General features: G+C 42.6%; 1 protein-coding gene across 1 annotated transcript in view; it reads left to right on the top strand.

Annotated features, from left to right (window-relative positions):
• Window positions 1–8,299: 8,299 nt before the first annotated feature.
• Window positions 8,300–14,825, top strand: part of amacr (alpha-methylacyl-CoA racemase) — a 32,478-nt gene continuing 25,952 nt past the window's right edge. The window contains exons 1-3 of the mRNA XM_084160145.1: window positions 8,300–8,355; window positions 8,781–9,038; window positions 11,942–12,085. Of these exons, the coding sequence (XP_084016271.1) occupies window positions 8,792–9,038; window positions 11,942–12,085 (391 nt within the window). The 5' untranslated portion in view covers window positions 8,300–8,355; window positions 8,781–8,791. The remainder of the gene's footprint in view (window positions 8,356–8,780; window positions 9,039–11,941; window positions 12,086–14,825) is intronic.

Below are 14,825 nucleotides of genomic sequence, written 5' to 3'. Positions count from 1 at the left end.
ATGTTTAAACTCAACGAGTAGCCATACTGAATACGGCCGCGTAAAATGACTTTCAATGCTGAAATCTAAATTTAGTTTGACTTCTGAATCAATTCTATTTCAACTACCATTTTATGGAAAATTAAATAAACAATTAAATGTTATTATATAAAGCAGCCCGTGTAATAATCTGCCAGAGAGTAGCCACAATCAGCCCGAGTCCCAAGTAATACATTTGGGCCTGATAACTCACACCGGAATCGGCCCGAGCTCATCCCCGCATCCTAGCGATAAGTGAAACTGCCGAAGGGGGCCCAGACTCGGGCCACATGACGTCGGCCGAGTCTGACTCTCAGCCGAGTGCCCCCACTCTCAGCCAGAATCGGTTCAGATCCACTGTGTTAGCTGGGTAGCAATATCAAACTTCAATACTTGATTAAATACACAACATTATTCAAATGACAGGATTCACATTACAATGTTAAAAGCGCATACCTTTAAAGTTGATAAGCCATACCCTAACCCAGCCTACACACCCATGAATATGCCATCAATGCCGAGTCTATCAGACAGTGTCGAATTCTTCTCCCAAACAGCATCGAACACATCGCTGAAACACAAATAATTGTCTTACATGGCTGTCGTTTACGTGAGTAACACATAAAGCATTCACAGAGAAAGAAACAGAAGTTAGTTTACCCAAAAGTTCAACAGAGTTTGACAAACAAAGCCAAGGAGGTGGACAGGGATGTGCACTGTTCCCTGTCCTCCACGGCAGAACCAAAGCTGCCTTGAGAAAGGTTCGGCTCAGGTATTTATGACATTGCTCACCTCATCTCACACCACTGGCTACATTCCTCTCCCACCAAATGCATCGGCGCCCCGACAATGTACTGAAAAAGAAAAGGAGTGAAGAGAGCATGACAGACATTTCCCTTAAATAATAGGCCCACATCTTAATCGCCTAACTTACCTACTGTACTGGTGACTCACTGTTAAGCCTCACTGATTGAGGTAATCTTCGAGGGCCTTCAACATCAGGAGTCTCTTCAGGCCCAGTTTAAAATACATCGTTCTCTTTAGCCTTTACGATCCCATCCATTCGCAGTCCAGGGGCTCCCTGCTCCAGTTCCACTGAGATCACATCTTCCTCGTCACGGCACTCATAGATTAGCACTCCTGTGAGATCATCACAGTCATCAATAGCGTCTTCACTCACCTCATCAGCTGGTTCACGGTTCTCAAGGCTTCCTTCTTCCCTTAATTAAGGCCAAGGAACTTGATCTTCATGGAGCTATAGTTCTCCATGTTCCTCTCAGTGGGTTTGAACCCTCTATTAGCAAAGGCGACAGGCCTGAGCCTCCTCTCGAGATAGCACCGCCCCTAATCCCCCATGGCTACCATCAATCTCTAATACAAAAGGTTTTTGGAAGTCAGCATATACTAGGATAGGTGTTGAGATCAAAGCTTGTCTGAGCTTGTGGAAACATGCCTCGCATTATGTTGTCCAAGCCTCTGCTAGTGGTTTCCTATGGGTCTTTCCATTTTGACCTGGGGGTGGTCAGCTGGGCCACTACTCGGTGGAGGGGTGCTGCCATCTTGGCGAAACCTGCTATAAACCTCTGGTAGTAGCTGGTAAACCCCAGAAAAGAGTGAAGATCAGCCAGGTTGGTACTGTAGGAACCCTCATTCTCTCACGGCTGCAACTTTGTCCGGGTCAGTGCCAACACCTTCCGCTGAGACTACATGACCGAGGTACTTCACCCGCTTCTGAAAGAAATTCAAATTTGACAGTTTAATCTTCAGTCCTTTCTGGTGCAACCGGGAGAACACTTCCTCCAGCCTCTCAAGGCGTTGCTGCACTGAGGACGAGAACACAATCACATCATTAAGATACAAAAGAACAGACTGGAAGCAAACATGCGAACATGTGCTCCATGAGGCATTGGAATATACTTGGAGCATTGCATAATCCAAATGGGATCTGATTGAATTCAAATAGGCCAAATGGTGTGCAAAAGGCAGTCTTGGACTTCTCCTTTTTAGGCAATCTTTACCTGGCTTTATCCACTTTCCAAATCAAGAGTTGAGAACCACTCAGCCCCAGTGAGGGCGTCCAACGACTCTTTGATTCTTGGCAGGGGAAAAGCATCTTTCCATGTCTTTGCATTCAGTTGTCAATAGTCAACACACATCCTTCTACTTTCATCTTTCTTCAGCACCAGTACAATGGGTAAGGTAAGGGCTGCTACTCTCACTGATAAGGAGGGACTCTTCAATAACTGTTTGATGTGGGCCTAACCAACTCATACTGGGAGGGGTGGATACTAGTAGCGGAATCTCACGGGTGATCAGATTAGTGCACCCAACATCAGTTTCACTCTTAGCAAACAAAGTGCTATACTTGTCTAACAGGGTTTTGGCTTGTAGTTTCTCTGTACTATCAATACCCTCAAAGGGAGGGAAGTCCAAAACTTGCCTCTCACTGGGACTGGCTACCTGATAAGAGACGAAGGCTGTGCACTCATGGGAAACCCATTACAGCATTTCACTGTAATGTCTGCACCTGTTGTATTCGGCGCATGTGGCCAATAAAATTTGATTTGATTTGATTTGATTTGATCTGCAAGGAACTCTATTTGGGTCAGTTTCAACTACTACTCAAGCTATTTGTATAAACGCAACATGTAAAGTGCTGAGGAGTATTTCTGTCTTTAATAAAGCCCTTTTGTGAAGAAAAAACAACAACAACTCATCCCCAGTGGGTGGACCTGGCTCCCAAGTGGGTGGGCCTAATGCATTTATTTCAATTGACTGATTTCCTTGAACTGTAACTCAGTAAAATCCTTGAAATTTTTGCATGTTGCATTTACATTTTAGTTCAGTATATAACCCTGCGAGGGGTCAGCCAAACGTCAGAGTAGCCAACATTGGTGACTGGAACATAAGCTACTCCTCTCTCCGCTAGTGTAGCACATAGGGATGTGTGAAACTTATTCCTCAGCCTGAAGTGTCCCCACTTGTGCCAGTGAATAGCTAGCTTTTCGTGAGGCGCTGACTGGTAAGACCCTTCAGGAGGGCGGTCACATGTGCTAGCAAGGCAGCGGTCCAGAGTTTGTGCCAAGTATGGGCCGAATCGGGAGGAAGTGGTAGCCGCTAAGCAAGCGTGACGTCCTTTACACTAGCACCAGGGAAGGGGAACTAACAACCCGCCGTCCTCTGGTTCTAGTAGCTCAACCAAAAACTTGAACTGTTCCTGGGAAGGAACCTTGGGACATGTGACAGGTATAAGTGTCAATGCACCAGCAGTAACACGGAAAAGGGGTCTTACCCTGTACCCTGACCTTGTGGGCCTCATATAGAAAAGCTACTGCCTCTGCCATCTGGCAGTGTCTGAGGGCTCGTCTCCACCCGGGGGCTGCCGATTGCACTGTAGGGGCTTCAAAGAGGTTGGGGCCATACTGTTCATGGTAAAAAAAGAAGTTGAACCAACTTGTGGTGCTGAAAGATAGCCGAAGGATAGCTCTGTCTTTCGGCCAGTTCAGGATCAAACAACAACAATTTGCAGTATAGCCTAATAGGCCTACCACTACATATATAGCTATTTGTAGGCTATGGTCTAATGTAAATATAAATAGCGTACATATAGCATAATATCATTGCACTGTTTGCGAGGAGAGCTTTATTGCGAGTAGGATTTCATTGTATTGTGTAGCTTACACGCTGTATCATAAATAAACTTTGATTTGATTACCCAGCTAACAATGACCTGTCGGTCCGCCAGCGTTTTTAGGGTGGCATGCCGTCAGCAGCTTGCCGCGGTCGGGCCTCCGGCAGCAAACCATCCTCAAGCCGATAGTCGGCAATCGGTCATCCGTCCACTAGCGTTTCTTGAGCGGCAAGCCGCTATGCTAGGTGGAGGTCTGACCTTCATTGGAGGAACTTCGGCATGTCGATATGCGGACCTGTGCGTGCGACCTGCTGTAACACCTTCTCATAAATTGAATAAGTACTGCTACTATTGCTGAAAACAGTATATACAGTGCCTTGCAAAAGTATTCATCCCCCTTGGCGTTTTTCCTATTTTGTTGCATTACAACCTGTAATTTAAATGGATTTTTATTTGGATTTCATGTAATGGACATACACAAAATAGTCAAAATTGATGAAGTGAAATTAAAAAAACTACTTGTTTAAAAAAGGTATAAAAAATAAATAACGGAAAAGTGGTGCGTGCATATGTATTCATCCCCTTTGCTATGAAGCCCCTAAATAAGATCTGGTGCAACCAATTACCTTCAGAAGTCACATAATTAGTTAAATAAAGTCCACCTGTGTGCAATCTAAGTGTCACATTATCTGTCACATGATCTCAATATATATACACTTGTTCTGAAAGGCCCCTGCAACACCACTAAGCAAGGGGCACCACCAAGCAAGCGGCACCATGGTCAGGGTCAGGGACAAAGTTGTGGAGAAGTACAGATCAGGGTTGGGTTATAAAAAAAGATCTGAAACTTTGAACATCCCACGGAGCACCATTAAATCCATTATTAAAAAATGGAAAGAATATGGCACCACAACAAACCTGCCAAGAGAGGGCCGCCAAACCTCACGGACCAGGCAAGGAGGGCATTAATCAGAGAGGCAACAAAGAGACCAAAGATAACCCTGAAGGAGCTGCAAAGCTCCACAGCAGAGATTGGAGTATCTGTCCATAGGACCCCTTTATGCCGTACACTCCACAGAGCTGGGCTTTACGGAAGAGTGGCCAGAATAAAAGCCATTGGTTAAAGAAAAAAATAAGCAAACACGTTTGGTGTTCGCCAAAAGGCATGTGGGAGACTCCCCAAACATATGGAAGAAGGTACTCTGGTCAGATGAGACTAAAATTGAGCTTTTTGGCCATCAAGGAAAACACTATGTCTGGCGCAAACCCACCACCTCTCATCACCCCGAGAACACAAGCCGGATGTTTTTCATCAGCAGGGACTGGGAAACTGGTTAGAATTGAAGGAATGATGGATGGCACTAATCAAAGCCCAGACCTCCATCCAATTGAGAATTTGTGGTATGACTTAAAGATTGCTGTACACCAGCGAAACCCATCCAACTTGAAGGAGCTGGAGCAGTTTTGCCTTGAAGAATGGGAAAAACTCCCAGTGGCTAGATGTGCCAAGCTTATAGAGACATACCCCAAGAGACTTGCAGCTGTAATTGCTGCAAAGGGTGGCTCAACAAAGTATTGACTTTGGGGGGGTGAATAGTTATGCATGCTCAAGTTCTGTATTTTTGTCTTATTTCTTGTTTGTTTCACAATAAAGAATATTTTGCATCTTCAAAGTGGTAGGCATGTTGTGTAAATCAAATGATACAACCCCCCCCAAAATCCATTTTAGTTCCAGGTTGTGAGGTAACAAAATAGGAAAAATGCCAAGGGGGGTGAATACTTTCGCAAGCCACTGTAGGTTAGGGTGTAGGGGCAAATCTATGTAATCTTGTCTTCCAGAGATTTTATTATCGATTTACTTTATTTAGCCTAATCAAATCAAATCAAATTGTATTTGCCACATGCACCGAATACAACAGGTGTAGACCTTACAGTGAAATGCTTACTTAAAAGCCCTTAACCAACAATGCAGTTTTAAGAAAAATAAGTGTTGATTAAAAAATAGATGAATAAAATATAAAAAATAATAATAATTAAAGAGCAGCAGTAAAATAAAATAACAGCAGGGAGGCTAAATACAGGGGGTACCGGTACAGTGTCAATGTGCAGGGGCACAGGTTAGTCGAGGTAATTGAGGTAATATGTACATATGGGTAGAGTATACAGTGGAACAATTCTCATTCTTAACAATGAGTTAAAATATAGGGTAATTACTGTGCTTATCACCAAGAACACTGCTGTTATTCCCCACAGTTATTCAGCCTTATTCTAAAATTGATTAAATAAAACATTTTCCTCATCAATCTACACACAATACACCATAATGACAAATCAAAAACAGTTTTTTATAAATTTTTGCAGAAGTATTTTTTTAAAAAACCCGGAAAAATCACATTTACATAAGTATTCAGACCCTTTACTCAGTACTTTGTTGAAGCACCTTTGGCAGCGATTACTGCCTCGAGTCTTCTTGGGTATGATGCTACAAGCTTGGCACAACTGTTTTTGAGGAGTTTCTCCCATTCTTCTCTGCAGAGACTCTCAAGCTCTGTCAGGTTGGATGGGGAGCGTCGCTGCACAGCTATTTTCAGGTCTCTCCAGAGATGTTCGATCGGGTTCAAGTCCAGGCTCTGGCTGGGCCACTCAAGGACATTCAGAGACTTGTCCCGAAGCCATTCCTGCGTTGTCTTGGCTTTGTGCTTAGGGTCGTTGTTCTGTTGGAAGGTGAACCTTCACCCCAGTCTGAGGTCCTGAGCGCTCTGGAGCAGGTTTTCATCAAGGATCTCTCTGTAATTTGCTTCGTTCATCTTTCCTTCGATCCTGACTAGTCTCCCAGTCCCTACTGCTGAAAAACATTACCACAGCATGATGCTGCCACCACCATGCTTCACCGTAAGGATGGTGCCAGGTTTCCTCCAGACGTGATGCTTTGCATTCAGGCCAAAGAGTTCAATCTTGGTTTCATCAGACCAGAGAATCTTGTTTCTCATGGTCTGAGAGTCCTTTAGGTGCCTTTTGGCAAACTCCAAGCGGGCTGTCATGTGCCTTTTACTGAGGAGTGGTTTTCGTCTGGCCACTCTACCATAAAGGCCTGATTGGTGGAGTGCTGCAGAGATGGTTGTCCTTCTGGAAGGTTCTCCCATCTCTACAGAGGAACTCTGGAGCTCTGTCAGAGTGACCATTAGGTTCTTGGTCACTTCCCTGATCAAGGCCCTTCTCCCCCGATTGCTCAGTTTGGCCGGGCGGCCAGCTCTAGGAAGAGTCTTGGTGGTTCCAAACTTCTTCCATTTAAGAATGATGGAGGCCACTGTGTTCTTGGGGACATTCAATGCTGCAGACATTTTTTGGTACCCTTCCCCAGATCTGTGCCTCGACATAATCCTGTCTCGGAGCTCTACAGACAATTCCTTCGACCTCATTGCTTAGTTTTTAGCTCTGACATGCTTTGTCAACTGTGGGACCTTATATAGACAGGTGTGTGCCTTTCCAAATCATGTCCAATCAATTGAATTTACCATAGGTGGACTCCAATCGAGTTGTAGAAACATCAGAAGGATGATCAATGGAAACAGGATGCACCTGAGCTCAATTTTGAGTCTCATAGCAAATGGTCTGAATACTTATGTAAATCAGGTATTTATTTTTTGTATTTTTTATGAATTTCTTAAAATTACTAAAAACCTGTTTTCGCTATGTCATTATGGGGTATTGTGTATAGATTGATGAGGGAAAAAAATTATGTAATCAATTTTAGAATAAGGCAGTAATGTATATAAATGTGGAAAAAGGGAAGGGATCTGAATACTTTCCGAATGCACTGTATAATTCTTGACCTTTTATTATTGTGCACGTGCACAACTCATAAACACATTATATTTTGTCTATGTAGAGTAAGATGATGGCAAGGATCTTCAACTAGTAGGCATAAACCACCTGAATATTGATATACATTAGATTATTCTTGAAGGTTGGGTGGTTTTGAGAAAAATTAATTGTTATAACAAGAACATTTTCAAACACCCAGCTCTTGGGAAACATAGATCAGGGGTTGCCAAACCTCCTGGAGAGCAAGCAGGATTTTCTTCCAGCCCTATTTTAAAGAGATAGTTCACCCAAATAACAAAATCCAAAATGTTTGTGTCCTTACTTTGAAAGCAGTCTGTGGACAAGGAGACTGCAATCTATGATTTAGTTACCCACTGCAATCAACCATTAATATTAGTATTTCCTGTGCAGAGCCTTGGTGTAGTGGTAACACTCTTCGGCACTTGTTGCATACAACTTTCCACCTGAAAACAGAGATCAATCCCTAGCTCCAACCGTCCCACTGTTTCTTCAATTTGCCTGTCTACCCATCTCATTTAATTACTGTCTGAATAAAGTGTCAAACCACCTAAAACATATGTTTAAAAAATATTAGCATACTTAAAATGTCATCCCCCAAAGTAACAAGGTTTTCGAATTTTGAGTGTTGATTTATTGTTCAAAGCATCCTGAATATGCCTGACCTGTGTTTTTTATTTGTTTTATAGGCCTAAGCCATGTCATTTGCTTCTATTCTCCACCAATGACTGTATATATGAGTTCTCCACGCTTAGTGATTATTTAAAGACTACAATTTCCGTGCACCACCAGGAGTTTGGCGTCATCCGGAAGTGCCAGTAGTCAGAAATATTTTGTTCACGTTTTGTTGTTGTCCAGCAAAGGTAGGTGTTTCTGAGTTTCTATGAAATAGACTAATGCCCAAACACTAAAATTGAATACTTTAGACATTGGCACATGTACTGCGTGTTCGCTATTTATCTACATAGCATGCCAAAAGAGAACTTAGCCTACGAAGCTAGATAGTGGTGCAAGCAACTCTGCCAAGGGAACTATGACCCATATTCATTGTACGTTGGCCGCAGCAGTCATTGATTATATTTATATTCAACAAAACCTTTTATCAAGCTATTTTGGATGCACAATAGCATGTAACAAAATGTAATTACTATTAATATATCTAGTTAATAAAGGTTTTAATATACTTTAATTGTCATTTTTGTTATGATAGGCTAATCACACTGTATCACACTGAATTGCATGTTCATTATATCACATACAATACATCAGCACACCCATCTTTCAACAGCGGGTAGATTCATGGCGCTTGCGGGTGTGCGTGTCATCGAGCTTGCGGGCCTGGCTCCAGCGCCCTTCTGCGGCATGATTCTGGCTGACTTTGGCGCCAAGGTGATCCGGGTGGACCGGACCAAGGTTGCAATGGCAATGGACACGCAGGCTCGAGGCAAGCGCTCGGTGGCGATCAACCTGAAGAGCCCAGAGGGAGTAGCTGTGCTGAAAAGACTCTGCATCCAATCAGATGTTGTCCTTGAACCCTTCCGCAAAGGTCAGAGATGTTCATATTGTGAAAATGCCCCCTTATAGACTAGACATGGCATATGGGGTTATTGAATGCCACTTATCTATAGAAACATGGTCAATTATTGACAGGTGATAGAGATGAGAGTCAGGGTTAAAGGTTTGTAATTTGTTTCCATTCATGTGGCACAATTCAAACGTAATTTTCAAGGTCCAGCAGTAACTCCTGCACCCATAATGTGTGTGCACATGTGAGCATGCGTGTACTGTATCAATCATTTACTAAACGAAGAGAGCAACGTTACAGATGTTCACCAAGGTCTGATTGGGAGTGGATGTACTATACAGTGTAAGAAAATGCATTTGAATGCACCAACTGGTGTTGGCTAAGTCGTAAATAAAATAGGGAAGGGATTCCCATACACAGTTTGATTGTTCCCACATGTGTTCTGCCCAGAACACACATGTCAAAGTGAAACGTGTGATGGAACTATAAGCCTTTGACGCATTATAGGTTTATCCATAGACAGCAATGCGTAGACCAGTGCATTTTATTTTCAGCTCAGAAATCAAAATGGAACAATTTCCTACTGGATTCGGAGGGACATCTTCCAAGTGTGCAGTGCACTTTGGACACATTCCAATATATAGTATCAGAAATTGCAACAAATTCATAATTTTTTTTTTACCTTGAAAGGAGACTTCTTGCTAATCAAGGGAACGCTCTTTATTTTAATGTAGAAAGCCTAAAATGTTTAATGAATCATAGTTGTCCAAAAACAAATGTAGTCCACTGATTTCCCTATTAAATGTGTCGATGTGGCCATTACTAAACACAACAATTAAAACCAGAGTGAAATCAATTGCTCTCATCTGGTCTCCTGCTGTGCTGGGTTACAATTTTATTGAGTTTCTCATCATTTGGTGTAAAAAAGGCTAAGCTCTCTGCTCAGGTTAAATGCAGAAGACACATACAGGCCATGGAAGAACTGGGACATTTTCAGTTTCCAGGAATTGTGTACAGATCCTTGCGTAATGGTGTGATGGTGGCAGGTGAATGGCATGACAATGGGCCTCAAGATCTTGGCACAGTATCTCTGTGCATTCAAATTGCCATCGATAAAATGCAATTGTGTTCGTTGTCCGTAGCTTATGCCTGCCCATACCATAACCCCACCGCCACCATGGAGGACTCTGTTCACAACGTTGACATCAGCAAACCGCTCGCTCACACGACGCCATACACGCTGTCTGACATATGCCCGGTACAGTTGAAGCCGGGATTCATCCGTTAAGACACACTTCTCCAGCGTGCCAGTGGCCATCGAAGGTGAGCATTTGCCCACTGAAGTCGGTTACCACGCCGAACTGCAGTCAGGTCAAGACCCAGGTGAGGCTGACAAGCACACAGATGAACTTGCCTGAGACGGTTTCTGACAGTTTGGCCAGAAATTCTTTGGTTGGGCAAACCCACAGTTTCATCAGCTGTCCGGGTGGCTGGTCATAGACGATCCCGCAGGTGAAGCAGCTGAATGTGGAGGTCCTTGGGCTGGCGTAGATGCACGTGGTCTGTGGTTCTTAGGCCGCTTGGACATAATGCCAAATTCTCTAAAATGACATTTTTAAGCCTCGGCTTATGGTAGAGACATTAACATTAAATTCTCTGGCAATAGCTCTGGTGGACATTCCTGCAGTCAGCATTCCAATTGCATGCTCCCTCAACTTGAGACATCTGTGGCATTGTGATGTGTGACAAAACTGCACATTTTAGAGTGGCCTTTTATTGTCCCCAGCCACAAGGTGCACCTGTGTAGTGATCATGCTGTTTAATCAGCTTCTTGATATGCCACACCTGTCAGGTGGATGGATTATCTTGGCAAATGAGAAATGCTCACTAACAGGGATGTAAACAAATTTGTGCACAGAATTTGAGAGATATAAGCTTTTTGTGCGTATGGAACATTTCTGGGATCTTTTATTTCAGCTCATGAAACATGAGATCCAATACGTAATATGGTACACTTATCATAGTTCGGTTGTAATCCAGAAACGTTAGAAAAGGTATCTAGATCCTCTGAGGCTGTGCAGGGATCCAAATTGTGGATTTAAAAGAAAACATGAGTCGTCAGCGTACAATGACACCTTTGTTTTTAAGCCCTGGATTTCTAGGCCCTTGATATCATTGTTTGATCTGATTTTAAAAGCTAACATTTCGATGGCCATAATAAAGAGATATGCCCATAGTGGACAACCCTGTTTTACTCCTCTTGACCGTTTAATAATTTCGTACTATTTTACACCTGGGGTTACTATACATACATTTAGCCCATTGGATAAGAGATTATCTTAAATTTAAAAAATCTATCTATCTAAATTGTAGTCGTACTTTATCGAAGGCCTTTTCAAAATCAACTATGAATACACTTAACAGAAGAAAAAAAATCTTCAGTTAGTGGAGATGGAGGAGACTGAATTGAAAACAACATATGCTTAAAGTACTTTGCTTCCTCTTTCAAAATATAGTTTGTTGATTCATGGATGACTCCATCAATTGTTACAAGTTTCTGTAAATTATTTTTGGTAGTATTTCTATGTTGAAAGTTAGCTGTAGTTACTTTCCCACTTCACTCTATTCAGCTGGTGGCTGTGTTGAAAGGACATTTTCCCCAGGGTTCGCACTGTGGTTGGTGTATCTGATGGTCATATGAGTGCAGAGTGTATAGAAATAGACTGCCAGACAGTGTCCCTTGTTTGCAAGAGGCTGTAGTTGCTTTGTGGTGCGTTGCCTTCTGTTTCTGGGTATGTGGTGTGAGTGTTTGGTTTTGAATAAGCTGGGCCTGGCTAATGGTACACTTTAATGTTGCTCCTCTGTACTTTTATTCCTAATTTGAAGATATGTAAAGTATCCTTTAACTGTGTGTTTCTGTGTAGGAGTTATGGAGAAGCTGGGCCTGGGTCCAGAGGAGCTACTGAGGGAGAACCCTCGTCTGATCTACGCACGCCTCACCGGCTACGGCCAGAGTGGAGCCTACGCCAAGGCTGCTGGTCACGACATCAACTACCTCGCCATGTCAGGTAGAAACAACTTCACTTTACATCCATCCAGGACATAAGATGTGGAACAGCTTCAGTTGAATATCAGATATAGAAATACAGATTTTTCAATGGCATATTATTTAGGACTGATAGCACTAAAATTAATGAATGGTCTCGATGGCAACCATCTAGGTCGTTACACGAATAGAGTGCCATTTTTGCGTTCCTTTTGATATTTTAAATAGAAATTATGCACCAATATTGTATTTTAAAAGCCTGTTATATATTATATTACAAGTGTCCTTTAACCCTTAGCCTACAATAGTCGCGCCCCCGCGGAAATTGAATTAACATAATAAAACAATCCCCATGTTTTTTGCATGGGCTGCGTCTCAATTTACCGCATCCGCCGATATCGCCCTTCTTCATCTGCGGTGAAAGGTAGCAGTGCTTGTCAGACCATGAGCCTTCCCGAAAATCGGTCTTCTCACGAAAACGTCTGTCTGAACGGTTTGGCCTATTATGACCACTCTTTTGAAAGATGAGACTCTCACGAACACGGTATTGTTCTCTGTTTTGCTCTAGGACTCCCACAAGCCCGTCTGAAGTTCCCTGGTATCAAAATGATAGTTTAGTGCCTAAAATAAGGGGGTAAATACATGTAAAAAAAAAAAATATATATATATATATAACAATATACAGTGAGGGAAAAAAAGTATTTGATCCCCTGCTGATTTTGTACGTTTGCCCACTGACAAAGACATGATCAGTCTATAATTTTAATGGTAGGTTTATTTGAACAGTGAGAGACAGAATAACAACAAAAAAATCCAGAAAAACGCATGTCAAAAATGTTATAAATTGATTTGCATTTTAATGAAGGAAATAAGTATTTGACCCCCTCTCAATCAGAAAGATTTCTGGCTCCCAGGTGTCTTTTATACAGGTAACGAGCTGAGATTAGGAGCACACTCTTAAAGGGAGTGCTCCTAATCTCAGCTTGTTACCTGTATAAAAGACACCTGTCTACAGAAGCAATCAATCAATCCAAACTTTCCACCATGGCCAAGACCAAAGAGCTCTCCAAGGATGGCAGGGACAAGATTGTAGACCTACACAAGGCTGGAATGGGCTACAAGACCATCGCCAAGCAGCTTGGTGAGAAGGTGACAACAGTTGGTGTGATTATTCGCAAATGGAAGAAACACAAAATAACTGTCAATCTCCCTCTGCCTGGGGCTCCATGCAAGATCTCACCTCGTGGAGTTGCAATGATCATGAGAACGGTGAGGAATCAGCCCAGAACTACACGGGAGGATCTTGTCAATGATCTCAAGGCAGCTGGGAACATAGTCACCAAGAAAACAATTGGTAACACACTACGCCATGAAGGACTGAAATCCTGCAGCGCCCGCAAGGTCCACCTGCTCAAGAAAGCATATATACAGGCCCGTCTGAAGTTTGCCAATGAACATCTGAATGATTCAGAGGAGAACTGGGTGAAAGTGTTGTGGTCAGATGAGACCAAAATCGAGCTCTTTGGCATTAACTCAACTCGCTGTGTTTGGAGGAGGAGGAATGCTGCCTATGACCCCAAGAACACCATCCCCACCATCAAACATGGAGGTGGAAACATTATGCTTTGGGGGTGTTTTTCTGCTAAGGGGACAGGACAACTTCACAGCATTAAAGGGACGATGGACGGCGCCATGTACCGTCAAATCTTGGGTGAGAACCTCCTTCCCTCAGCCAGGCCATTGAAAATGGGTCGTGGGTGGTTATTCCAGCATGACAATGACCCAAAACACATGGCCAAGGCAACAAAGGAGTGGCTCAAGAAGAAGCACATTAAGGTCCTGGATTGGCCTAGCCAGTCTCCAGACCTTAATTCCATAGAAAATCTGTGGAGGGTCCTGAAGGTTCGAGTTGCCAAACCTCAGGCTCGAAACCTTAATGACTTGGAGAAGATCTGCAGATGGGAGTGGGACAAAATCCCTCCTGAGATGTGTGCAAACCTGGTGGCCAACTACAAGAAACGTCTGACCTCTGTGATTGCCAACAAGGTTTTTGCCACCAAGTACTAAGTCATGTTTTGCAGAGGGGTCAAATACTTATTTCCCTCATTAAAATGCAAATCAATTTATAACATTTTTGACATGCGTTTTTCTGGATTTTTTTGTTGTTATTCTGTCTCTCACTGTTCAAATAAACCTACCATTAAAATTATAGACTGATCATGTCTTTGTCAGTGGGCAAACGTACAAAATCAGCAGGAGATCAAATACTTTTTTCCCTCACTGTATATGTTTCCTGATCTTTCTTATATCTCTCAGATATAGGACAGACACTTCAGAACAAACTTCCTTCTTAGATATTTTTTGGGACTATGTTGTTCCATGTAGTGAATCTGTTATTCAATGCGTTTCTATTGGCTAATAGCAGGAATGCCAAATTCAGTGTTTCATCCAAAAAAAATTGATATCTTAAGGGGGTCTTAATTCTAAATCAGATTGCTAAATAATCCTTGGTATGACCATCTTAAAACAATTCCATATGTTAGCGTGAACTCGTTTTAATATGGTGAACCTATTCCTTTTAAAATTATAAGAAAACATTGAACATCTAATAGTCAACTCATAGTGTAAAAGCAGGTGAGCTGGTACAACTGTTAAAACACGTTTTAACAATTTTTGTAGTTTTTTTTGTGGGGGGGGGAAGCTTGCAGTCAATTGCTGCTCCCTGTTGCACACAACAAGCTTCCATTCCCCCCATCACAAAG

The sequence above is a fragment of the Coregonus lavaretus genome (genome assembly GCF_964263955.1).
Source record: "Coregonus lavaretus genome assembly, chromosome: 4".
Classification (NCBI taxonomy): Eukaryota; Metazoa; Chordata; class Actinopteri; order Salmoniformes; family Salmonidae; genus Coregonus; species Coregonus lavaretus.
This window is presented reverse-complemented; position numbering and strand designations above follow the sequence as displayed.